This window comes from Triturus cristatus, chromosome 6 (genome assembly GCF_964204655.1).
Source record: "Triturus cristatus chromosome 6, aTriCri1.1, whole genome shotgun sequence".
Taxonomy (NCBI): domain Eukaryota; kingdom Metazoa; phylum Chordata; class Amphibia; order Caudata; family Salamandridae; genus Triturus; species Triturus cristatus.
Window position 1 is genome coordinate 1,005,074,040 of NC_140589.1, and position 25,601 is coordinate 1,005,099,640.

General features: G+C 47.4%; 1 protein-coding gene across 1 annotated transcript in view; it reads left to right on the forward strand.

Annotated features, from left to right (window-relative positions):
* The window catches only part of SYNE1 (spectrin repeat containing nuclear envelope protein 1), a 1,959,630-nt gene that overhangs the window by 1,683,222 nt on the left and 250,807 nt on the right, over positions 1 to 25,601 (forward strand). Inside the window, exon 126 of the mRNA XM_085611789.1 lies at positions 1,185 to 1,310. Within this exon, the coding sequence (XP_085467915.1) occupies positions 1,185 to 1,310 (126 nt within the window). The remainder of the gene's footprint in view (positions 1 to 1,184; positions 1,311 to 25,601) is intronic.

Here is a 25,601-nt window from a genome sequence, read left to right on the forward strand (position 1 = left end):
TTTGATACCAAACATCCCTTCTCTCAGTGAAGCCATCATGTAACTGGGGAACACATTTTCACCATTGTCCAGTACATGTACTCTAAATGGCTTCCCTGTTTACTTATAATATCTAGTAATAGAACTAGACATCACAGTATCATATCTTCTCATGCTGATATGTCCTCACATAAAATATAATGCACCCTGCCTTAGGGCTCAATGGCATGCTGTAGGGGTGACTTACATATATTAGATGGAGTGACTTTGGCACGACACACAGGAGTGTGTCATGTCGTGTTATGACTTATGGTTTGCACCATATCACGCAGCCTGCAATTGCAGTCTTTGTAGAATTTGTATGTGGGTCCCTTAAGGTGGCATAAGATATTCTGGAGCTCTTAGGTACCTTCTCTAGTACACCTGCCCTAGTTACCTGGAGTACCATTTGCTAGGTTTCACCAGTGTCCAGCACATACTCAAATTGGCTTCCCTGTTCACTTATTATATCTAGTAATAGAAGTAGACATCACAGGATCATATCTGTTCATCAAGATATGTCCTCACATAAAATAAAATGCACCCTGCCTTAGGGCTCAATGGTATGCTGTAGGGGTGACTTACATATATTAGATGGAATGACTATGGCACGACACAAAGGAGTGTGTCATGTTGTGTTATCACTCATGGTTTGTACCATGTCACGCAGCCCGCAATTGCAGGCTTTGTGGAATTTGAATGTGGGTCCGGTGGCACAGAATATTCTGCAGCCCTTAGGGACACTCTCTAGTACCCCTGCCCTAGGTACCTGGAGTACCATTTGCTAGGTACTTACAGGGGTGCTAATGTCCTTTGCCAATTGTTTTGCACAATTAGACAATATCTTGTTTTAGGGAAGGAGCAGTGACACTGAGGTCTGGTTAGCAGGCCCCAGTGCACTGTCAGAGTCGAAAATCAGATTTTAGTAGCTAAAAAGGGGCAAAAACTGGGGCGGGGGTAACTCCAACAAAAGCCCAGTTCTCTACAGATGGTACCCGAGAATACCTTACCAGCCTGGCAGACTGCCTTTTACACCAACCTGATGATACAGGAAGAAATACAGATGATGTAGTGAAAACAAGAAGTCTTTGTGCTTTTGTACCAAATGTGCTTCTGTAAAAGTGTGGTTTCGACAAATGTATCAATATTTATTATTTTTATTACAGGATTGCGAAAAATGTGAGAAGGGAATAGCTGAGTCGCTGGAGCGGTTACGAACTTTCAAGAAACAGCTTAATTTGCCTCTCCCTGATCACCATGATGAACTTCATACAGAGCAAATCCGTTGCAAGGTAGGACTCTGTTATGCCACAGCTATTTAGTGTCAGCATCACTTCAGTGCCCTTTCAGCAATATTCAGAAATGCATTAGCAGATGGAGTATTACTTATATTTTGTATGCTATAACAAGCACTCATTAACTAGACAATCCAATGTGAAGGTGGAATATTTCCTGTCAGACATTTTCCATGCTTCCTAGTTCATGTTAAAACTTGGTGCTTCAAGCTATTTGACTGCCTAAATGTCCCCAAATTAGTTTTGGAAGGCTGCTGCATGTTGACAGGGGTGAAAGCTTCAAATATGAGGCTTGCTACCAGTGCTGACATGTGAGTATAGCCCAGCCCTGCTTTTCGTCTCTCCTTAATGGCTCCATTGGCACAGCAGTCAACCTTCTGTGGCTAGGAAAAATAAATCAATCACATGTTGCCAACCATCTAAATTAATCTGTTGACAAGGAACACTTACAACCTGTTTTCCAAACCAGCTTGTTTCCCAGATAATTGCATAGATGATGCAACGTTAGAGTTGCTGCATGACATTCATCATATAGGCTTTAGGAATGATTCTTGCTTTCTAATCCTGTTAGACCTATCGGCAGCCTTCAAAACGGTCTACCACACTAAGGTGCTCCATACTCTGGAGCATCATATGGGCTTCAAGCACATGGCGTCTTTACCAAACTATCATTGCACTTTGCACTTTAATATTTCTGGAATCAACTATGGAAACAAACTAGTCCAAGATGAGACTGTGGAACAGCCTGCAATTTACAGAAGTTGAAGTGCCCAGGGATGGGTGTTTGTTTCTAAAAATGAAAAGGAACAGCCACTTATCATCATATGCCAATAGGCAGAGGAGTATCAAGGTAGCAGATCATCATTGTAAAAAGCAAAAAGGGACATAATGCTCAAAGATTGAACATAGACATTTGGAGCTTCAGCTTAGCCAGGCTCTCTGGCAAATACATATAGCCTTGGAAAGAACACATATGTTGATCTGAAACTAGTGGAATGTAGCAAAATGCTCTGAAATATAAATGTTAGGATGGAGTCCTAGAACCTACCAGTCTATTACCTAAAGAGTATTAAGCAGCTACTCATGAAGACCAAAATAGACCGCATTGCCATAATCTTATATGTATATAATTAAGCCCCAAGTGAAAGCCAATTTTTGAGAAGGAGACGGAAGAGGAGGTTTTTTTTCTGCAAGTATACTGTAACACACAACAAAATCGTCTATCAGAATACCAAGGTTTTTGGTCTGTCAGGAGGTTTATTGGGAGGGGAAAGGCGGTTACCATAAGAACCGGGACCACCAAGATGCTAGAACTTAAACAAAAGAACTTAAGGTTTTTCTGTGTTCAGTTTGACATGATTATTAAAAGTCTAAGATTAAATTGCTTTGAGCCAGGACTGCAAAGCCTTGTTCAGCCGAAATCCTGTGTTGGAATAATCGACACACAAACATGATGTGTATCATCAGCATAACAATAGAACTGTAACCTGTGAGACTTTGTAACCGCTGAAGGGGGAACATATAAACAAAGTGGAAAGAGGCTCAAGGTACCCCTTGCTGATCAGATCCAAATGTAGAGCGAAGAGAAGAGTGTGTAACCGCTTGAGTCAAGCCATTGTAAGGCTCTGTCACCACTGCGCCCTCCAAAGAGAAAATGAGAATTGGGCGAGAAATCTTGTCAAATATAACAGATAAGTCCAAAACGACCAAAGATGCCGCTCGTCACAGTCTAAAATAATGTGTAAATTGACTACTGTGGCTGTTCTGTCCCATGTCGTTGATGCTGGAGCAGATTCACGAAAAGAAAGCCAGTTTCAGAAATAAGACAGTTGCTTGTGAACACTGCTTTAATTATTTTGGCAGGTAGAGACATCTATAATGTCATGTAATTGGCGTGAACTAGGAAATCTAGATTTGGGCAAGGGCAAAACATTTGCTTGTTTGAAGACAAAAGAACAGAAGCTGTAGAACGTGTCAAATGCAGAAATTTGTAAGTGGAGAGTAACAGTATCAACAATTTGTTTTAAGAACTTAAGTGCGGTTCCAGAAGGAACTTTAAAGACCTTGGCCGAATTTTGGCATGCACAATGTCAACAGTGGGAGGAGTAAACTCAGGAAGAAGTTGCTCCGAAGAGTTACAGCTGAATAAAACCTTAGGAAATAGCAAATTAGCTGATAAATGAGTAAGGGGGAAAAACACAAATCTATTAAAAGCTCTTCGTAGAGTTCATTGGAGGAGGCAACCTTGGCATATAGGCAAGCAGGGTTCAAAATATCTGAAACAATTGTGTATGCTTGTTTAGATGGATTTGGAGGCATTCAAATCTAGTTGGAAAAAAACAAGGTGCACCCCTTAACGTATGGGTTGAAAGTAGACTCTCCACACATTGAGAAATGTTGGTAGGTTGTTTAATCAGGAATCAAAGTGGAAAGAGCATCAACGGTCTCCGCTCACCACGGCCTCCCACTTCAGTCTCAATTTCCCCCACCCACATTCTATGACATCCACATGTTCTACTCATAACATTCCAGGCTAGATTACAACCCCTTTACAGGGAGCAAAAATAACAACAATGAAAATAATGATACAGTTTTACACCAATAAATCATGAAGACAAAGACTAGAGCATACATATCACTAATTCACCCCTCAAAAAGATCTCGAGTAAGTCAATTATTGTAGCACGTAATCTTTGAATCTCCTTGGCACACATTTCCATCTTGAAGGACGCACACCTACTGGCACAGCACTCTTAAGGATTCCACCGTGAGATCCCACACCACCCTCACTATTACCCTCTACCACACGATCACTGTAAGAGTTCCCCTGATACTTCACCAACCTTGACATACTCCACATAGCACCAGAATCAACTCTCACCACATTCTTCCTGATAGTCACAATGGTAAAGGGACCAATGAAGGAGGACTCTCCTTTCAAACTATGTCTAGGATTCTTCACTAAAACCCTGTCTCCTACATTCCACTTCCTGTTCTTAACCCTCATCTTTGAATCATAATCGGCCTTATACTTATGCTGATACTCCAAAAGCTTCTCTCGGTATTCCTCCCCGCTCCTCACAGGCCCAGCAGACACAGGCAACCAAGAAGGATTAAGTTTCGACGTAGCCTTCCTGCCCCTCAAAACTTCAAATGGTGAGACCTGAGTGACCGCATTAGGCGTGGTACGGTGTGCCCACCATGTGTCTCTCAAAACCCCACTGAATGAGACTCCTGAACCTAATGCCCGTTGAGCACAATCCTTCACAACCCTATTCATTCTCTCAGATAACCCATTAGCCTGTGGAGCATACAATGCCGTTTTTTGATGTACAATACCATAATCTTTGAGAAATTCAGCCATCTCATGAGACATAAATTGTACACCATTATCCGTGACAAGAAACTTTGGTACCCCCTCAGAAAGAAAAACATCCTTTAAAAACTCAATAACTACTTTTGTGGTCACAGAACACACACACTTGGTGACCACCCACTTAGAAGTATAATCTACTACCAGAATAACAAAACGTTCATAAGAAGGCAGCAGCTCAAAAGGGCCCACAATATCCAAACCTAGTTTTGACCAGACCACATCAGGAACAACAACAGGGGACAATGGAACCTTACTAATGACATGTGACTTATCACTGATGGCACAGGACACACAATCTTTTACCAACTCCTCAATCATACGATCCATACCTGGCCACCAATACCTCTCTCGCACTCTGGCTTTCGTAAGACTCCGTCCCAAATGACCTTCATGACCTGTGTTAACAATCCTTTCCCTGAACTCTACTGGAGGTATTACCCTTTCACCTCTCATGAGATTACCTCCTGTAAAAGATAAGTCATCTCTTACTGACCAGTAAGCTTTCATTTCAGGATCCAAAGTTTTGTATTCAGGCCAACCATGAGTCACCCAGCCCTTTAGTGACCCCAAAGTCTTGTCCTTTTTGACTCCCTCAATCCATGATTCCAAAGACAAAGACGGTTCAGCCACCCAACATACAACATCACTTTCACCCTCTCCACTCACCATGTTGACAGGCAACCTAGACAGACAATCTGCAGTCTTATTGCTGGAACCAGGTATGTACAGCACCACAAAATTGTACTCTTGCAACCCTTCACTCCATCGTTTAATCCTAGGAGTAATATGTTCGCTATGCCTGCAAGAAAAGATTTGCACAAGCGGACAATGATCAGTCCTAACCAAAAACGGTATTCCCCACAAATAAAATTTGAAATGCTGTACAGCCCAGAACACACTTAAAGCCTCCCTCTCTATGCACGAATAATTGACTTCAGCATCTCTAAGCGCTCTTGAAGCAAAAGCCACCGTCCTCTGCTCACCATCCACCACTTGGGACAGAACAGACCCCAACCCCTTAAGGCTGGCATCCGTAGTCAGAATCGTTTTATTATTAACATCAAAATGTCCAAGGGTGGGCATCTTCCCAATCTCCCCTTTAATAACCTCAAAAGCTTCCTGACATTCTTCAGACCATGCAAAAACTGATCCCTTTTTAAGAAGAGTCCTGATAGGTTCCGTTACACACGCAAATCCTCTGACAAATTTAGAGTAAAATTCAGCAAGGCCCAAAAACGATCTTACTTGCTCTTTATCCTTTGGCACTGGAGCTCCAACCACACTTTGTGCAAGTTCAAGTTTGGGCTGAATTCCCTCACCCGAAATCACATGGCCAAGATAAGTAACAGTCCGAACACCAATACGACATTTTTCTTTCTTTACGGTCAAGCCCTTTTCCCTGAGTCTCTCCAAAACCTCAATCAAGGTTCTATCATGTCCCTCCTTGTCCTTACCATGAATCGATATGTCGTCTTGAAAAAACAATATGTCCTTCACATCACCCAACACCTTCTTCATTACCCTTTGAAAGCACGCCGCAGCCGAGGCTAATCCAAATGGCATTCTTAAGAACCTATAAGCACCAAGTGGTGTCACAAACGAGGTAAGATGCCTCGAGTCCTTATGCAAGGGAATCTGGTGATATGCAGATGACAAATCCAACACACTAAAAATGCACGCACCCTTGAGCATACTCAACGACTCTGAGATATTTGGCAAGGGTTGCCTGTCTACCCAGATCCACTCATTCAGGCTTCTCAAATCAACACACATCCTGACCCCAGCACCACCATCCTTTGGAGCCAAAACGATGGGCGCCAACCACTCTGAGGCTTCTATCTCTTCAATGACACCCAGATTCAACAATTTATTGAGTTCAGTCTTGAGAGGTCCCATCATCATGTTGGGTACCCTCCTTACCTTGTGAACACAAGGCGTAGCCCTGTCCTTGAGAATAATCTGATGTTCAAACCCCTTGAGACATCCCAACTCATCTGTAAAGACCTCAGGAAATCTCCCAAAATATTCATTATCATGTTCACTCCCAATTACATTCTTATTTCTATCTTCAACCAACATGACCTGGTCTCTGGGATCCTTGGCGTTGGGATTAAGCATAATCCCCAAATCCCTCTGGTGTCTCCATCCCAACAAGTTGTCACCCCGTTCAGCCACATACACCTTGCCTACTGTATCTCGTTCCTTAAATTTGATGCAGGCCTCAACATAACCTAAAACATTGATTCTAGTACCTCCATAGCCAACAGGATTGATGTCAGGAGGAAGGAGTATGACACTGTCCAAGCCTACAGCTTCATCCCATTGCTTATTCCCAATCATCGTGAAGGGAGATCCCGAATCAGCAAGTACTAGAAACTCATAACTATCCACTGAGATCTTGCACTCCGGCATAGATAGTTTCTCAGCATCCACACCACCACTTTCTTCATCAACACTTAAAGTTATAGTCCGTACCACTTCAGTTTTCTTTTCTACAACTCTGTTCGATTTGCACACACGAGCATAGTGACCCTTAACCCCACACTTCATGCAAATCGAATCTTTAGAGTAACAATGCGGATAATTTGAGAAGTGACTCGTGCTTCCACACCTGTAACACTTAATTTTAGGTAACTCTCTGTTACCTTTCTCTCCATCACTCCTAGCGGTATGAGAACTTAACCGATCTTCACTGTCTTGCTTAGCAGGAAGGTTCCTTGGAACACTACTAGCAGCCTTTGTATCTTTGTGAGGGGTTTTAAACTTCTCAGACAACTTAATTTTAGCCACATTTTCTGGATCCGTTGAGCTCTCTTCACACATTAAGGCGTGAACATCGCTTGAACTCACTTTCTTCCCATCACCCCTTACATTCATTTCCTTCACCCAAGAAGTGGTGTTCTCCATCCCCTCAACAATTGAAACTGGTTCCATTAAAGTGGGGTTTTTTGATAATAGTTTTTCTTGCACCCGTGTACTATTTGTACATCTCACAAGTTGATCCCTGACTAGAGAATCAGAAAGGTCACCAAATTCACACGTTCTGGCTAAAGTCTTAAGAGAAGCGACATAACTCTTGACACGTTCATTGCTACCTTGGGTTCTGGTAAAGAACTTGTGCCTCTCCAGTACGACATTTATACGTGGCCCAAAGTATCCTTCAAGCATCGTCATTGACATCTCATACACATCGCTAGATTCACCCTCACCTGATCCTACCGGAATAAGATCAATGCTATCATATATGTTACGTCCCTCTACACCTAAATTGTGCAATAGGATGGCCTGTTTTCTGACTGCTGAAAATTTTTCTCCACCAATTGCCACAATATAAGAATCGAACAAATTCCTCCATCTCTTCCAGGGTAAGATAGGATCCCCTTTCTCTGATAAAAACGCTGGTGGTTGGGACATACTAGTTGCAGAAGCCATAGTTAATAAAAGAACTCTTTTAAGGCAGTCAGATATCAGATAACCTAAAAAAAAAAAAAAAGTAGTCACCGTAGTCTTGACAATATGTAAAATAACAAATTAACACAAATAAGGTCGTCACCGTGGTCTAGAAGACATCAGCATCTCCGGTAATGTTCAGCAAAAGAATAACTTTGGCAATTTAAAATGTGGAAATTGTGCTTCCAGTCACATTGTTCGTTGAAAGCCAGGAAGTCTGGATAGCGAAATGGCTCAGAAACACTTAATTTATTCCAAAGGGAGGTATCGTGGTTTGTTGATGATCAAATTTCACTCCAATCACAATGGAAGAAAAAAAAAATGGCCGACACGCAAGAGACGCTCTGCGTGCCCTTAGCGTGATGACAGTGAAGGTCAAGCAGACGTGCTTGGATCGTGTGATGACATCGCTATCAATCTCTCTGACAAAGAACACGCTGGATCTTGACGTTCGCGAGTGAAGAGTCGCGAGTCAGCAGTGTCCCACAGTTTAAAAGGAAACAGAACATGCAACCAAAATTGTAAGTGCCTTAGACACTTACACATTCGATTTTTCGTTCTTCCTCAGTTGTATTTTTCCCCCGATGTTGCCAGAAATCTGTAAATCTTCGCAAAGTAATTATCAATTAAAAGGCACTCCCGGACATTGTTGCGTGTGAGAAATAAAACGCCAACAGACATCCGTCTTAGCCGTCCAATTAGTTTTAGCCGTCCGATCCGTGCTCTGGAAGTGAAAAATGCAAGCCGTATGAGTCGTGCTCTGAATCGTGCAAAAAAATGCAAAGTATCTCGTTTAAGGGCCGAAATCCAATAAATCCGTGGGTTATTTAAGTCCTCAGGGGAGTTGATGCTGGGATTCGCCTGTCCCCAATCAAGCAAGGTAGTCCATCGTCGCCAGTGTTGAAAGTAGACTCTCCACACATTGAGAAATGATGGTAGGTTGTTTAATCAGGAGTCAAAGTGGAAAGAGCATCAACGGTCTCCGCTCACCACGACCTCCCACTTCAGTCTCAATTTCCCTCACCCACATTCTATGACATCCACATGTTCTACTCATAACATTCCAGGCTAGTTTACAACAGTATGCTCATTTATAAGCAATATACGCATCAATATCAAGCACTTTGACATTTCCACTGTATGGTGTGAGTCAATGTCATTCAGCCTGCTTTCATTGCAATTTAAGTTGCTATAGATCAATATTAAACCAAGTAGAACAATGCTTTTTTATTGAGGTTATTTAGAATATAGGAGTCATGTTATCAGGTGCTGAGGTACTCCAACCTTGAATAAATTGAATGCCCTCTTGGTTTTGCTCCCGAAGTTGATCGACGTTGGAGTTTAACCCACAATACGTCCCAACTGGCTACCCTCTTGAGTGATTAGTGCGCTATACAAATCAATACAACATAACCTAACCTGTATTTCCGGGGCTGTCTGCGACACCGAGGCAGATCAAAGAGTTTCATGAGGCCATGCCTCGCCTACTCAGATCCTTACTGACTCCCTCTGGTGTGACTTTGGGCCCCAGAGGGCTGAGAGACCCTCCATCTGGAATAACGGTCCCTCTGAATCCACAATTGGGCCTCCTCTGAATCTTGTCCAGATCCAAACTCTACGCCGGTTGTGAGAAAGTGCCATCTTTCTTGCATGGTATGCCCCCACCTTTTGCTGAATTGCTGATGTACTTTGACTGAGTGTGCCCAATTGGCATCTCTGGCCACATGTCAGCCCCTGGTAAATGGTACACTAGGTACCCAGGGCCTTGTGACCAGAGAAGGCCCCTATGGGCTGCAGCACTTATTGTGCCACTCTTAGAGGCCCTGTACCCTGACACACTGCAGGCTGAGTGTCTGGGTGCAGAACAAAACAGAGAGTCGACATGGCACACATCCCTGTGTGCCATGCCGACAACACATACTGCCCTGGCATACATCAGCCACCCCTCTAGCTGGGTGCCCCATGCCAGTGGTGTGGGTACAGGGGCATGAGCACTGTGCCCCTACAGTCCCCAGGTCCATTCCTGGGCACTGTAAGTGCAGTGCTGCCATTAAGAGTATATGGTGCTGGGAGGTCGTCAACACGAACTCCACAGCACCATGATGGCAACACTGAAGAATGAGACGTTTGGTATCAAACTTCTCAGCACATTAACCCCGCACTGATGCCAGTGTGGGATTTAATGTACAATGCACAACAGAGGGCATCTTAGAGATGCCCCCTGAACCTAACCTACAATCCACGTCTTGTCTGAGGGGCTGCCTAGGCTATGAAACAGATGAGAAGTGAGGCACACGTGTGTCTATAAAGTTAAATACGAAAATCTCAATGATTTCAAAAAGTTTTTGGGTGCAGCTGAGGTGAATCCCTCTGACCGGAAGGGATAAAAAAGACACAGTGAAGATGCGCCAGGTGGATTACCTGGCGTCCCTCTGGTGCACACCTGAATGAATCCGTGAAGGAGTAAAATAAGGTGATCCAATTTTGGTTGCGTTGTTTCTCCAAAATGTTTTACACAAAGCTACTTGATGCGTGGTCAAAAGTACTTTTTATTCAATTGTAACATCAAAGTGAATTCCAATCTTTAGTAGAAACGAGTAGAAAAGAGTATAATCAATTAAGTGAAGTAGCAAATATAAATGATCCCAATGCATTTCGAGTCATTCAGACTCTTTATCAGGGGATAAGGTACTAGAAATAAAAAAGGTAATCACTACCAAGACATGAAACCACAAATAAAGCACAATATTACACATGCGGTGCGTTTCTTTTGAGTTGAAATCCAATTCATATATATGCGTCATAGTAATGACAACTAGGTTAAATATTACAACGGTCTAAGAAAAACCAAGAAAAATAGTGCAGGGTAAACAAGGAAAAATGAAAAAATAAATGGCGCACATGAATGCTTATGTAAACGGTCAGCGTTTAAGAGAAGGAAACCTTATAACCAAGATGCGTGCTGTGAAGACTGAGTCCACAAATTTAGTAGTGTGAAGGCGCGTTTATGCCATGGAAATCAAAGCAAAAGTGAACTTCATTGTCCAACAATTCAATGGTGCAGGTAAAAACGAGAGTCGAACACTAAGGTCGTGCGAGTGAAGGTAAAGTCAAGTGATAAAGGTCATGCGAAAACGGTGTGGAACATTATGAAAATAAGGACCAAAGGACGAATGGCAGGTTTGATTTAGTTACCTAATTCTCACGTGAGTTTCGTACTTATCCGGTAATCGAATTTCGGAAAAGACGAGTCTAAGGGAAATGGGAATGAAGTAAGGTCATATAAAGTGAATATTCACAAACACAATCCGTGTACGGATTTGTTAGAACCATAACAGAAGTCCCACTCACCTAACAAGAAGCGGTTTTCGGTACACGATGAGGTGCAGAAAGTAACGACGGGCGAGTGTTTTCATCACTTAAAGGCGTTTAAAGAGTTAGCAATGAAGATAGGACTAAAGTATAAGCTGGAAATACAAAAAGTGACGAAGTCCGGTATTGTTAACACGAAAATGTGAAGGAGTATAGAAATGAATGTAGGACTTAAATATGAAGCACCAGGTTGATACGAAAACGCTGAAAGAGAATTAAGAAACTTAGGTGTGAAGGTGAAATAAAAAAACGCTAACAAAAATTTCACATAAAAAATAACAGAAGAATCCAAAATAAATGAAGATGAAAAAAATAAGCGAAGGGTTGAAGAGAATGAGAGTAAGTAAAACATGAGATTAGGGGTGACAAGAAAAGAAATTCGGAAGGTATGAAAATACATTGGAAAAATACACAGATCACAGAAAACAGCTGTATTCCAAACGATCATTGAGCCCGTTAGGATGGCAGGAGTCAAGTTTTTTTTATCCAAATCAGTTCTTTTTGTAGGAGTCTTTTGGTGTTGTCGATGCCTTGTGATACGTTCACCACTTCTAGCACCAGAAAGCGTAGTTGACTGATGTTATGTCTCTCTTTATTGAAATGCATGGCGACAAGTGACTTCTCGGATTTCGTTCTGATGTTACTTTTATGTTCAGTTAATCTGACTTGAATTTTTTGTTCTGTCTTACCCACATATGGTAAGCCACAAGGGCATTTCAGGAGGTAAACTACGTTCTTGGAGTCGCATGTAGCGGTTGTATGTAGTCGAATGGAGGTTCCTTTGGTAGGATGAGGAATCTGAGTTCCTTTGATCACGTTGTTGCAATGACCACAATTGAGACAAGGGATTGTTCCTCTAGGTGTTACTGTGGTAAGTTTAGGTGGGTGAGATAGAATTTCTTTCAAATTTTTAGTTCGTTGGTAGGCGAAAAGTGGTTGGGAATTGAAAATGCCATTGAAATCACTTTCATTTTTAATCATCGGCCAATACTTAAGAATTACTTGTTTGATTTGTTGACTTTTTGTAGAAAATTTGGAAATGAATACCGGTCTAGAAGTTGTATCCGAAATGGCTGGTTTGTTGAGTAGTTGTGGACGATCCACCAATTTAGCTCTCTCTGTAGCATCAGCGATAACCCTGGGGGGGTACTGTCTTTCTTTAAATTTGGTGATGAGTTGTTCTTGATTTATTTAAAAAATTTCAGGAGTGGATGAAATCCGTTTGATCCGTAAAATTTGGGAACAAGGTAAATGTTTTTTCAAAGAAGTTTGATGACAGCTATTGAAGTGAATGGTGTTATTTCTGTCAGTATTTTTTCTGTAGACATCCGTCATCAATTTCTTACCCCGTCTCATGACTAGGACATCTAAAAATGGCACTTGTTGAGCATTCATGTTATGGGTGAATTGAATTTGATCGTCAATGGTATTCAAGAACTCAAGGAAGCGTTGCAAATCAATGGTGGTGCCTCGCCAAATCAAAAAAATGTCATCAATGTATCTCCAAAATCGTACGATCTTATCGCTCCATTCAGGGTTAAATAAAATATGTTCACATTCTAGCTTATGCATGGCCTAGGCTGCCACACAGCAGACATATTGCTGGACCCCTGGGTAGAGAGCCATCCGCTCTCCTGGGCCTGCAACAATGCACATCCTGGGTGAGGTGCTAGGTCTCCTCCCCCAGGATGGGCAGGGGAAGCTTCGAAGGCATGCCGCCTTTGTGTGCTTCTCCAGGCCACTTGCTGTACTCAGCAACTGGCCCCTACTGGTTCTGACCCCCACTCTGGCGGGAAGACTGGCCAGAAACCCCAAGGAAGGAAAGGGGGGTGTGCCAGCCTCTGCCAACCCCACCCCTCAGGTGGGGGAGGCGACGTGAAGCACATCTCCGGGCTCTCGCCATCTTGAAGATGGGAAGTCCTGCCCAATCAGGACTAGGCTATTGCCCCCCTCCCACAGGAGAGTGGCAGGATAGGGGGTGTACAAACCCCATGGCAGGGACCCATTGGTCCCTGCCCTTTACCTACCTGTAACGCCCCTAAATGTAGTATTTAGGGGCACCCTGAACTTTCCTTCCTCAGATCCAGATTCCGAAACAAGAAAGAAGAACAAGGAACAAGAAAACCTGCCGTGCAGCTGCTAACAAGAGGAAGACACCAACTGATTTGGCCCCAGCCCTACCGGCCAGTCGACTCTCGAAGTTGCTCCTGATAAACCCCGGCATCTCTAGTGGCCAGCCACCTCAAAAACCCCGGAGGACCTGACTGCCTTGTGACTCTAACTACCTGGGACTCCCACGAGCAGTGGTAATGCTCAAAGCAAGTAACTGAGCCCTGGCATCAGCCAGGAACCGCGAACCCTGCACACTCTGCATCCGCCGAGCCTGGCCTGTGCTGGAGTGGACAATGACCACGAGGACGTCCCCCCGGCGACTGTAACCCTGAATCCAGCACCCAAGGACCCACCTTGACGCTCCTGAGGACGCCTGCAGCCTCAGAACAAAGGACCCCTCCAACCGCGACCAGCAGAGGGTAAGATTTCTCGACGCCAAAAGGCACTCCTGCGCCCGGCTCCCTGCGGCCCCCTGTTCCCAACTCCTGGGTGCCTACCTACCCTCCAACTACCCAACTTACCTCTCGAAGTGGTGGTCGCACCTGAAGAATCTTCGTCCCTGAGCTTGCAGCCTTTGTTCGTTCTTGAGCTTCTCCATTGAAATCCATTGAGCGCCCGACGGCTCAAAAGCACCCTGCACCCAGCCGCCCGAGTGCCCCTGGCAGTGCAACTTCTACTCTAATCTACTTCCCCAATTGCCCTGAGCAAGTGACCAGGAGCCCAGCTCCCACAGCCGTGTGGCCTGCTAGCCAGCAGCCACCAACCAAACGACCCTGCCTTCCATAAGATAACATTGGGCCTAACTCACTCTGCACCCGGCTGCCCCTGTACCGCTGAGGGTGTAACAACTGTACTTATCTGACCCTGGGAGACCCCTTAGTCTATGCCCAGAACCTTAACACTGCCAGTCGAATACTTACCCAAAAGCCGATAGCTCACTTTTCGTCCATATGGTAACATTGACTGGTTTCACTTTGAAATTCGTCTAAGTGTCGAGTTTTGAAACTTTAAAATATTCATCTAAAATCAGCCGAATTACGAAAACGAATTTACTCACCTGTTTTCAGGACAGATCCCAGTGCTGGATCTTGGTGCCCAGCACTGACCCTGCAAAGTAATTACAACCGTACTTACCTATAACTTGATTTTCCGTCCATAGGATAACATTGGTGATTTAATGTGAAAAAGTTTCTAAGTGTCAACTTTTAAAATACAATAATATTCCTTAAAAATCATAACTGTAACCAAAACGTTTTTACTCAACTGTTTACAGGAGATGTCCCAGGACTGAATCTAGGATCCAGTCCTGTGGTAGGAAAAGTAATCCAAAAAGTAATCAATTGCATTTAACTAGAAATTCCCATTGAGCTCAATGTATAATTGTGTTGGAAATTGTGATGCCTATTGCAACAACTGTATCTATTGCATTCAAAAGTCTATTGCCTATTGAAAGTATTTATCTAAAGCATCTCATTCTGAGAAAGTATATTTTGATACCGATTGTTGGTTCTAAAATAAAACAAGCATATATTTTTATATACAAACCATTGGCCTAGAGTTAAGTTCTTGAGTGTGTGAGACCATTTGCTGACTGAGTGTGTACAACAAATGCTTTACACTGTCCTCTGATGCTGCCTTACTGCTCGACCAAGCTACCACTTTAGAGAGTAAGGTTATATCTAACTTTAGCCTCTGCCAAACCTCTGGGGACTGTTGACTCTGTGCACACTGTACCTATTTGGGTACAGTATATCCAGAGCCACTTTCTTACACCGGTTTCCTGAGCTTCTAACCCAATGCTGACTTCGAAAGACTCCAAGAATGAGGTGGCCATTGTGCTCTATGACTCCGAATGGGTGCCGCTATGACATCAACAGAGCCAGCGCTTGACTTCCATAGAGATGCCACCTCCCCCACTTGACTTACCACCTCCACAAGGAAGGACACATACGTTGCATTCCTTATCTGACAAGGATTTAGACCATGATTTTCATGTGGGTGGTGAAATTGGGCACAGAAGGATTGGGATGATGACCTTCAAGAGGCCAGTCACCTTGAGGCTTCGCCTGAGTTGGGACTTCTCTTACCCCTTTAGTCCTGCCACTGAGCAGATCACTTCTTTACCATGGTTAGGCATAGGGCGGATGAAGATTTTGACTTCCAGCTCACCACCTTAGAGGTCAAAACCAGTGTTCTAACGGAAGTGCTTCACAAGAGGCAAACCTCTACTGAGCCCCTCGTGCCCTTCAGTGAGGCATTTATAGATACCCTGATGGGGTCTTGGGCCAGACCTTGTTCTGCTGCCCTGTTTAATCACCATATTGTGTGATGCCACTGCTAAGCTCCTAGCAATCCTGTGATTTTGCCTCTGCATCCCTCCTCTGGAAGGTTAGTGGTACAGGGGTCAATAAGTTGGACAAACCAGAATACCTTTCTGACTACTTCCCCGAAATGGAGTCCAAATGTGTGCAGTCCTTCAAGAAGAGGGTATTCTCTTCCCCAGATTAGCCCTCAGATCTGTGAATGCCAGCTGCCTCCTGGGACAGTTTTCCTTCTTTCTTTGGGATTCGGTGGTTCAAGCCCTTCTAGGTGTCCCAAAAGACCTCTGACCTGTCCTAGCCAAAGCAATGCAAGATGGTTTTAATGCAACCAACTTCACAATGCACAATGCTTGGACACCACCATTGGCATCATCGTCATAATTCACTGCCATGTGAACTGTTTTTTTTAATGATGTCCAATCATCCCGTATGGACATACCCTTTGATGGGAATTGCTTCTTTGAGGGCAAAGCAGATTCTGCTTTAGAGCTGTTCAAGGAGAGCCGGGTCACAGCATGCTTCCTGGGCTCATCTGCCGTGCCTCACCAGCTGCATAAGCCCTCCTGTTCCTTTCATGGCTTTGACAGAGGAATCCCCATACTGTAGGAAACTGGCTCTATATATACTACACCAAAATGAGGTATAGTGTGTATAGAGTCCAGGTGACCCCAGAGATAGGCAGAGGTTAAAGTTAGATAGAACCTTGCTCTCTACTTGTGGTAGAGTGTTCGAGCAGTAAGGCAGTATCAGAGGACAGTGTTAAGCATTTGATGTACACACTCAGTCAGCAAATGAATTCACAAACTCAAGAACTGAATTCTAGGCCAATTGTTTTTGTATATAAAAAAATATACTGTTGTTTATTTTTAGAACCAAGCAAGCCTGGCACAGGTAAGCATTAAATACTTTACAGTAATAAGTTGCTGAATGTAGAACAGTTTGAAAATGCAATAGAACTTGTACTTTGTTTGATTTACAGGGGATGCAGTAGGTTGCAACACTTAGCAAATACAGTACATTGAAATGAATAGGCTTTTTCAGTAAATTACAGGTAAGTTACTTTTTACGTTACTTTTCTAACTCAGTGCTGGATACCTAGATTCAGCACCGGGACACATCCTACAAACAGGTAAGTAAATACGTTTTGGTTATTCGTGCGATTTTTTAAGAATATTTTTAGATTTCAAAACTCCACACAAAACTTTTTGGAAGAAAATTGTCAATGTTATCCTATGGAGGAAAAACAGGTTATCGGTTCACATGTAAGTTATCGACTGTGGGAGTTAAGGTTCTGGGGTTAGACTCAGGGGTCCCCCAGGGTCAGTGATGCACTCTTGTTACTCCCTCAGCGGCACTAGGGCGGCCGGGTGCAGAGTGTTGAGGCCCAATGTTATCCAATGGGGGATAGGGGGCCTCCGGTTGGTGGCGGCTGGCAAACAGTCCACTGGGTTGTGAGAGCAAAGCTCCTAGGGTTTAGATCAGGGCGTATGGGGAAACAAAGTAGCACAAAAGGTGCACCCTCAGCGGCACTGGGGCGGCCGGGTGCAGGGTGCTGTTTCATGGTCGGGTGCCCTGTTGTTTTCAATGGAGGACCTCTAGTTTGCAGAAGCACTGTAGGCAGGGACACGAAGGACTTCTGGGTGCGACCACCACTTCGAGAGGTACGTTGGGAAGTTAAGGGTTGGTTAGGCACCATTGGTTTGGGCACACAAGGCTGTGGGGCGTCGGGTGCCGGGGTGCCTTTTGGGGTCGGATCTTCTTACCAGACCGGGGTCGCGGTCAGGGAGACCTTCTGAATTTAGGCTGCAGGCGTTGGCTGGAGGCTTGAGGCAGGGAAGGGATCACCGGATCTCGGGTCAGGATCACTGAGGTGACCTCCTCGTGGTGTTTTTCCATTCAAGCTTGGGCCGAGTCCGGCGGGTGCAGAGTGGGCTGGATTCGCGGTCTCCGGCTGCTGCCAGAGGTTGCAGTTGAACAAATCTGGTGTTCACGGGAGAAGCAGTCTTTGGAAGTGAAGGTAGGCAGGTTCCCTGGGGTTTTTGAGGTTGCTGGCTGAAGGACACACCGGGAATTCGCAGGAGCAGGTTCAAGGGGACACAGGCCTGTAGGGCTGGGGCCAAGTCAGTGGGCATCTTCCTCTTGTTAGCTGGCTGCACGGCTGTTCAGTCCTTCTTCTTCTTTTCTTCTTGTCGTTTCGGGATCTGAGACAGAAAGGTTCAGGGTGCCCCCTAAATACTAGAATCTGAAAGAGACACGTTAGTGATAGATTCCTTACCTTAGAATAATCCCCAAGCGTCAGACTGGATCCGGAAAAGTTTTGCTAGCAGTATCCCTGCGCGTCAGTAGGTGGTGTCGTGCGGCTCCGCGTCCATCGCTGGTGTCGTAAGTGCCGAGATGACGTCACAAAGACTGCTTAGGTGTCACCCATGCGCGCTGACGTCAGTTCTTTCTTTTTCCACGCCAGCAAGCGCAGATCCGGTTAGAGCACGTACTTTAGTCACTTTTTGACTACCCTTTTTGAGACTTTTTGTCTCCTTTTCTCCTTAGTGCACGTAGGGATGCCTGGATTTAAGTCTTGTGGGGCCTGCCGTCGCAATATGTAGGTGGCGGACCCCCACGGTGTTTGCCTCTACTGCCTGGGGACCGACCACGACTCCCGGTCCTGCCTGGACTGTCGGGCCATGGCCCCGAAGGCCTTGAGGGAGCGGCGCAGGAAGTTGCTGGAGGCCCGGCACTCATCCCAGCTCCTTTCCAGGTGCAGGGACCGCTCCCGGGAACGCTCGCGGGGCCGCATTTGTCGCTCCTCGGGCGTCAAGTCTTCGCCCTCGGATTCGAGTAAGCAACAACATAAAAAGAAGTCAAAGAAGCGAGTTCGCTCTCTGATGTCCCCCCTGTCGGTCCTCGGATGCAGACAAGGGTAACAGGGGTTCTGCCCCTGTGGGTCCTTTGAAACCTGGGAGTCCCGCGGCCTACCAACCTTATCCGGGTCTGTCGGTGACTCCCGAACAGGTGCAAGAATTTCTTGCTACCATGGACCGCCTTTTAGGCCTCGGGCTCCCCGCCGGCGCGCCTTCGGGCCCAGCGGTCCAGTGTCAGGATCCTGTTGGGCCGCCGGCGGATCCAGCTTCGGCGCCACAGGATCCTGCACCATTGGCTCCTGCCCCAGCGCCACACGGTCCAGTGCTGCCTGCTCTGGCCCCAGCGCCACCCTCGGCTCCACCTCCGGCGCCACAGTGGGTGCCGTTTTTCCTGCCCTTGCCCCGGTTCGAGGACCATTTTGTTCCTACCTGGGATCCACATTGGGACGTGGTGCCGGCTCGGCCCTGGCTGGCGCCGTTTCTAGCGCCGTTTCCAACGCCATATGTTCCATCTCTGGCTCCAGCTCTGCCGCCGTGGTCTGTTCCCCATGCAACAGAGGTGGAGGATGACTGGGAGGGGTTCGAGGACCCTCTTGCCCATCAGTGTGACTCCAAGCAGGACTGGGTGGACGACTTGGAGGACGCCGGCGACCTCGACGTCTCTTCTGACCCGGGGTTTTCCTCTCCCCCGACTATCATGGAGGAGGGCGCCTCCTACACGATGGTGCTCCGTCTGGCAGCTGAGGTCCTCAACCTCGATCTTCCTACGGTGGCCCTCACAACTAATCCTCTCTCTGAGGTGCTCGAGACGGTGTCCACTTCGTCGGAGCACCTGCTCCCCTTTAACGACGCCCTCACTGACGTCTTGTTGGGCACTTGGTCGGGCCAGCCACAGGGGCCCCTGTGGATAAGAATGTCGCCAGGCGTCATTGCCCGGCGCCTGGTGACCCCGCGTTTCTGACCACTCATCCTACGCTTGAGAGCCTGGTCATCCAAGCCTCGACGTCACAGAGTGCCTTTCTCACGGCTCCGCTGGATAAGGACTCTAAGAAGCTGGAGCAGTTCGGTAAGCGGTTGTTCTCTTCGGCCAGCTTGGGGCTGCGGTCAGTGAACACCGCCTGCTTATTAGACCGCTATTCCAGGTGACCCACGCGGTGTGGGATACAGTTACACAGGTGTTGCCTCAGTGTCCTGAGGCGATCCACGCTGTGCTGTCCCAAGCTGTTGCTGAGGGTAAAGATGCGGCTAAGTTTGCCATTCGGTGTGGCTTGGACACCGCGGACTCTCTGGGTAGGGCGATTTCTACGACTGTGGTGCTGCGTTGCCACGCCTGGTTGAGATGTTCCGGGTTCTCGCCCGATGGCCAGAGCTCGCTCATGGACATGCCCTTTGAGGGCACTCGCCTGTTTGGCGATAAGGGCGACAGTGCAATGGAACGTTTTAAGGATTCGCGAGCCAAGGCCAAGTCCTTTGGTCTGTCTGCAAAGAGCCCTGCCACTCCTGGTTTTCGTTCCTTTCGTGGCCACAGCAGAGGCACCCAGGCACGTTCCTTCAGCAAGCCTGTGCAGATCCAGCCTCAGCGCAGACGAGGCTTACGCAGGGGCAGGTCTGGGAATCAGCGTGGGTGTCAGTCCACCTCCGCCCCCGCTGCATCTACCTCCAAACTTTCCTATTCTGAGCCTGTGGAGCCCCCCCATGCCAGTGGGTGGCAGGATACCCCACCACCTCCCCCACTGGCACAATAGCACATCGGACAAGTGGATGTTGCAGATCATCCGCAAGGGTTACTCCCTTCCCTTTCAGTCCTCCCCTCCAGCCATGCCACCTCGGTGCCACCGCATGTCGGGGGAACACTTGGTAATTCTCCAGCAGGAAGTCACGACCCTCTTGGCCAAGAGGGCCATCGAGTGTGTTCCTGAGCCAGAGGTAGGGAGTGGTTGTTATTCCCACTACTTTCTGGTCCCCTAGAAGGACAAAGGGGGCCTACACCCCATCTTGGACCTCTGAAACGTCAATCGCTTCCTCCGGAAGGAGAAGTTCAAAATGCTGACTCTGGCTCAGGTCTTGGCTGCCCTCGACCCTGGAGACTGGATGATAGCATTGGACTTGCAGGACGCATATTTTCACATCCCCGTCCTGCCCGCCCACCGGCTTTACCTGCGGTTCACGGTAGGCCAGGAGAATTTTCAGTTTGCCGTGCTCCCCTTCGGCCTTACCAGTGCCCCTCGGGGTTCACGAAAGTGATGGCGGTGGTCACAGCTCATCTGCGCAGGTCAGGGGTGTCAGTCTTTCCCTACCTCGACGACTGGTTGTTGAAGGCGGGCTCGCTTCCGGCAGTCGTCTTCCACCTTCAGTCTACGGCCGACCTCCTGCATTTGCTGGGGTTCTCCATCAAAGTGCTGAAGTCGCACCTGAGTCCCTCTCAGAAGCTCCCTTTCATTGGAGCGGTTCTGGATTCGATGCGGTTTCGGGTTTATCCTCCCGAGCAGCGAGTCCGGGATATTCAGGCTATGATTCCGATCTTTCAGCCTCTATCAGTCAGGATGACCCTCCGGCTCCTGGTCCTGATGGCCTCCTGCTTCCTGCTCGTGCAACATGCCAGATGGCATATGCGGGCTCTGTAGTGGGACCTGAAGTTTCAGTGGGCACAGCATCGGGGCAACCTCTCCGATCATGTCCAGATCTCGGAGGGCACTGCACGACAATTGCAGTGGTGGCTCACGAATCGCGATTGGGTCCATGGCAGATCCCTCTCCCTTCCCCAACCGGAGCACACAGTGGTGACAGATGCACCCCTCCTGGGATGGGGTGGCCACTTGGGAGAGGCGGAGATCAGAGGCCTCTGGCCTCCGGCGGAGTCCCGGCTCCATATTAATCTTTTGGAGCTTCGGGCGATCCAACTTGCACTGAAGGAATTCTTTCCCTCTCTCCAGGGAAGTGTGGGGCAGGTGTTCACGGACAACACCACCACCATGTGCCATGTGGTATTGCAACAAGCAGGGCGGGGTGGGGTCCTGGACCCTATGTCAGGAGGCTCTGCGCCTCTGGACATGGCTGGAACATCAAGGCATTACCTTGGTGGTTCAACACCTGGCAGGTTCTCTGAACGCCAGGACGGACGAACTCAGCCACCGGTGCTTGATGGATCACAAATGGCGTCTGCACTCAGACGTGGTGCAAGGTCTCTTTCAGAAGTTGGGTGATCCTTGGTTAGATCTATTTGCCACCGAAGGGAACGCACGATGTCATCAGTTCTGAGCGTTGGAATTTCCAAGGCGCCACTCGCTGGGCGACGCTTATCGTCACGAGTGGAGTTGCGGTCTGTTGTACGCCTTTCCGCCTATACCACTTCTGCCCAGAGTGCTGAAGAACATTCGACGCGACCGGACCCAAGACATCCATGTGGCTCCGGATTGGGCACGAAGATACTGGTATCCTGAGCTATTCAGCATGGCGATCGATCCCCCGATCTGACTGCCTCTTCGGGAGGATCTTCTGTCGAAGCAGCAGGGGACGGTTCTCCACCCGAACCTGTACAGCCTCTACCTCCATGCGTGGAGATTGAGCGGCGACAGTTGACAGTTTTCGATCTTCCTCCCGAAGTCTGTGATGTCATTTTGGCAGCCAGGCGTCCCCCCACTAAAACGGTATATGCCTGTAGGTGGAACAAGTTTGTGGCATGGTGCACAGCTAAGACTGTGGATCCCCTCTCTGCCCCTCTTTCTGAAGTCCTTCTGTTCCTTCTTTCTTTGGCCCAGCAGGGCTCTGCTCTGGGCACTATCAAAGGTTATCTTTCGGCCATCTCCGCCTTTTTACGGCTTCCAGATCAGCGGTCTCTTTTTAAGTCCCCGATTGTTAACCGTTTCCTAAAAGGCATTACGCACACGTGTCCTCCCGTGCCGTTCATTATGCCTCAATGGGACTTGAACCTTGTCTTGACATATCTGATGTGCACTGCCTTCGAGCCCCTTCATACCTGTCCTTTGCATCTTCTCACTCTCAAGACGGCCTTCCTGATAGCTATCACCTCTGCCAGAAGAGTGAGTGAGCTCCAGGCTCTTTCTTCCAAACCACCTTTCCTTTCTGATCATGCGGACAAGGTGGTTTTAAGGACCCGTCCTTCTTTCTTGCCAAAGGTTGTCACGCCCTTCCACATCGGGCAGACCATCACTTTGCCCACCTTTTTTCCGCCTCCACATCCTTCAAGGGAGGAGGAGAGGCTCCACCGTCTGGACCCAAAACATGCGCTTGCGTCCTATCTGAAGCGTACACAGCAGTTCCAGGTGGATGACCAGCTCTTTGTTGGCTACGTGGGCCTAAAAAAAGGTCGGGCCGTGCACAAATAAACCATCTCGCGGTGGATCATTCTGTGCATCAAAGCAAGTTACTCCTTGGCTAAGAAGGAGCCTCCTGTGGGGCTGCGTGCCCATTCTACCAGGGCAACTGCAGCCACTACTGCCTTGGGACGCGGCGTTCCCTTGCAGGACATTTGTCAGGCAGCTACGTGGGCCTCGCTGCACACGTTTACCAAGCATTACTGCCTTGACAGTCAAGTCTCGAGAGACGGCTTCTTTGGCCGTTCTGTTCTCCGTGACTTTCTGGTGTAATCTGTTTGCAGACCCACCACCGAGGTTGGTATTGCTTGGTTATCTATTCTAAGGTAAGGAATCTATCAATAACGTGTCTCTTTCAGATGCACAAGTTACTACTTGTGTAATGATATATCTGTAAGAGACATTAGTTAGTGATAGATTCCTTACCGTCCCACCCATCCTCCCCGTTCTGCGAACTGATTTCTAGGGTTAAGGTCATCCCTTTCAGGGCCCTAGTTTCTTGGCACCAGTGGTCAGTTTCTTGCATGGCTCTGCGTTCCTGGCTCGGAAAGTCGTGTACAGAACTGACGTCAGCGTGCATGGGTTGAGCCTAAGTAGTCTCCGTGACGTCATCTCGGCGCTTACGACACCAGCGACGGACGTGGAGCCACATGACGCTACCTACTGACGTGAAGGGGTACTGCTAGCAAAACTTTCCGGATCCAATCTGACGCCTGGGGATTATTCTAAGGTAAGGAACATATCACTAACTAATGTCTCTTACAGATATATTGTTACACAAGTAGTAACTTGTGCTTTAAGGGCGTTACAGGGCAGGGACCAATGAGTCCCTTCCCTGGGGTGGGTACACCCCCTATTGTGCCACCCTCCAGTGGGAGGGGGGCAGGAGCCTGTCCCTGGTTGGCTAGGTCCCCCGTCCTCAAGATGGCGGGGACTCAGAGTTGTGCTTCACCTCGCCTCCCCCACCTGAGGGGTGGAGTTGGTAGAGGTGGGCACACCTCTTTCCTTCACTTGTTTTTCCCGCTGGTTCTCCCGCCCAAAGTGGGGGGTAGAACCAGTGGAGACCTGTTGCTGAAGCAGCAAATGATCTGGAGAGGCTCACAAAGGTGGCATGCCTGTGAAGATTCCCCTTCGTGAACCCTGCCCATCCTGGGGAAGACCAGTTGCTGAAAGCAGCAAATGGTCTGGAGAGGCTCACAAAGGTGGCATGCCATTGAAGCTTCCCCTTCGTGAACCCTGCCCATCCTGGGGGAGGACGCTTGACACCTCGTCCTAGGATGTGCATTGTTTCAGGCCCCCGAGAGCAGCAGGCTCTCGACCCAGGGGCACATAAACATGTCTGTTGGTGGCAGCCTAAGCAGCCACTAAGTCAGGTGAATAGAAGTTGGTCGAGTTTCAGGGGGCATCTCTAAGATGCCCTCTGTTGTGCATTATGAATTAAATCCCACACTGGCATCAGTGTAGGTTTAAAGTTCTGAGAAGTTTGATACCAAACTTCCCAGTCTTCAGTGTAGCCATTATGTGGAGTTCGTAATGACAAACTCCCAGCACCATATACTCTTAATGGCAGCACTACACTTATAATGCCCAAGAATGTACTTGGGCACTCTAGGGGTACAGGGCTCATGCACCTCTACCCTCACCACTGGTAGAGTGCACCCTACCAGAGGGGTGACTGATCTATGCCAGGGCAGTGGTTTGTGGGCATGGCACACAGAGATGTGTGCCATTTTGACACTTCACTTTGTTTTGCACCAAGACACGCAGTCTGCAAAGGCAGTGTGTGTTTGTCAGGGTACAGGACCTCTAAGGGTGGCACAATAAGTGCTGCAGCCCTTAATGGCCTTCTCTGGTCACAGTGCCCTGGGTGCCTGTGGTACCATTTACCAGGGGTTGACATGTGGCCAGAGATGCTAATTGGGTTTAGGCTTCAATGCAATTTTAGGGAAGGAACATAGGCCCTGGGTACCTGATTAGCAGGAGCCCAGGGCACACTCAGTCAAAGAACATCAGCAATTCAGCAAAGAGCGGGGGCATACCATGCAAGAAAGAGTGCACTTTCTCACACATACCGTCAGCAAATTTAGCCTCCGCAAGGTGCCTAGCAGCTCCGTGGCTAAGGCCAAAGCACCGCCTTGCAGTTAGGGTTACTGGGTCAGTAATTTCCCTGCCCATGTGATACACCTACCAAGCCCTTTTATCATGGCCTTAGCGGAGCACAGCCACCTGGTTGGAGGCAAGATCCGGCAATTATTGTCCGGCTGGCAAACCATCACATCAGAAAGGTGGGTCCTGACCTTCATTGCCTCTCTCCCACACCTCCCACCACACTCACAGCGACTGACGGATTACCCCATCGGTCTGTCTTACAGCACGAAGTGCAAGCCGTTTTGGACAAAAAGGCTATTGAGAGGAACCCTGCTCCAGAATTAGATTGTGGTTGTTATTCTCACTCCTGTCATGTG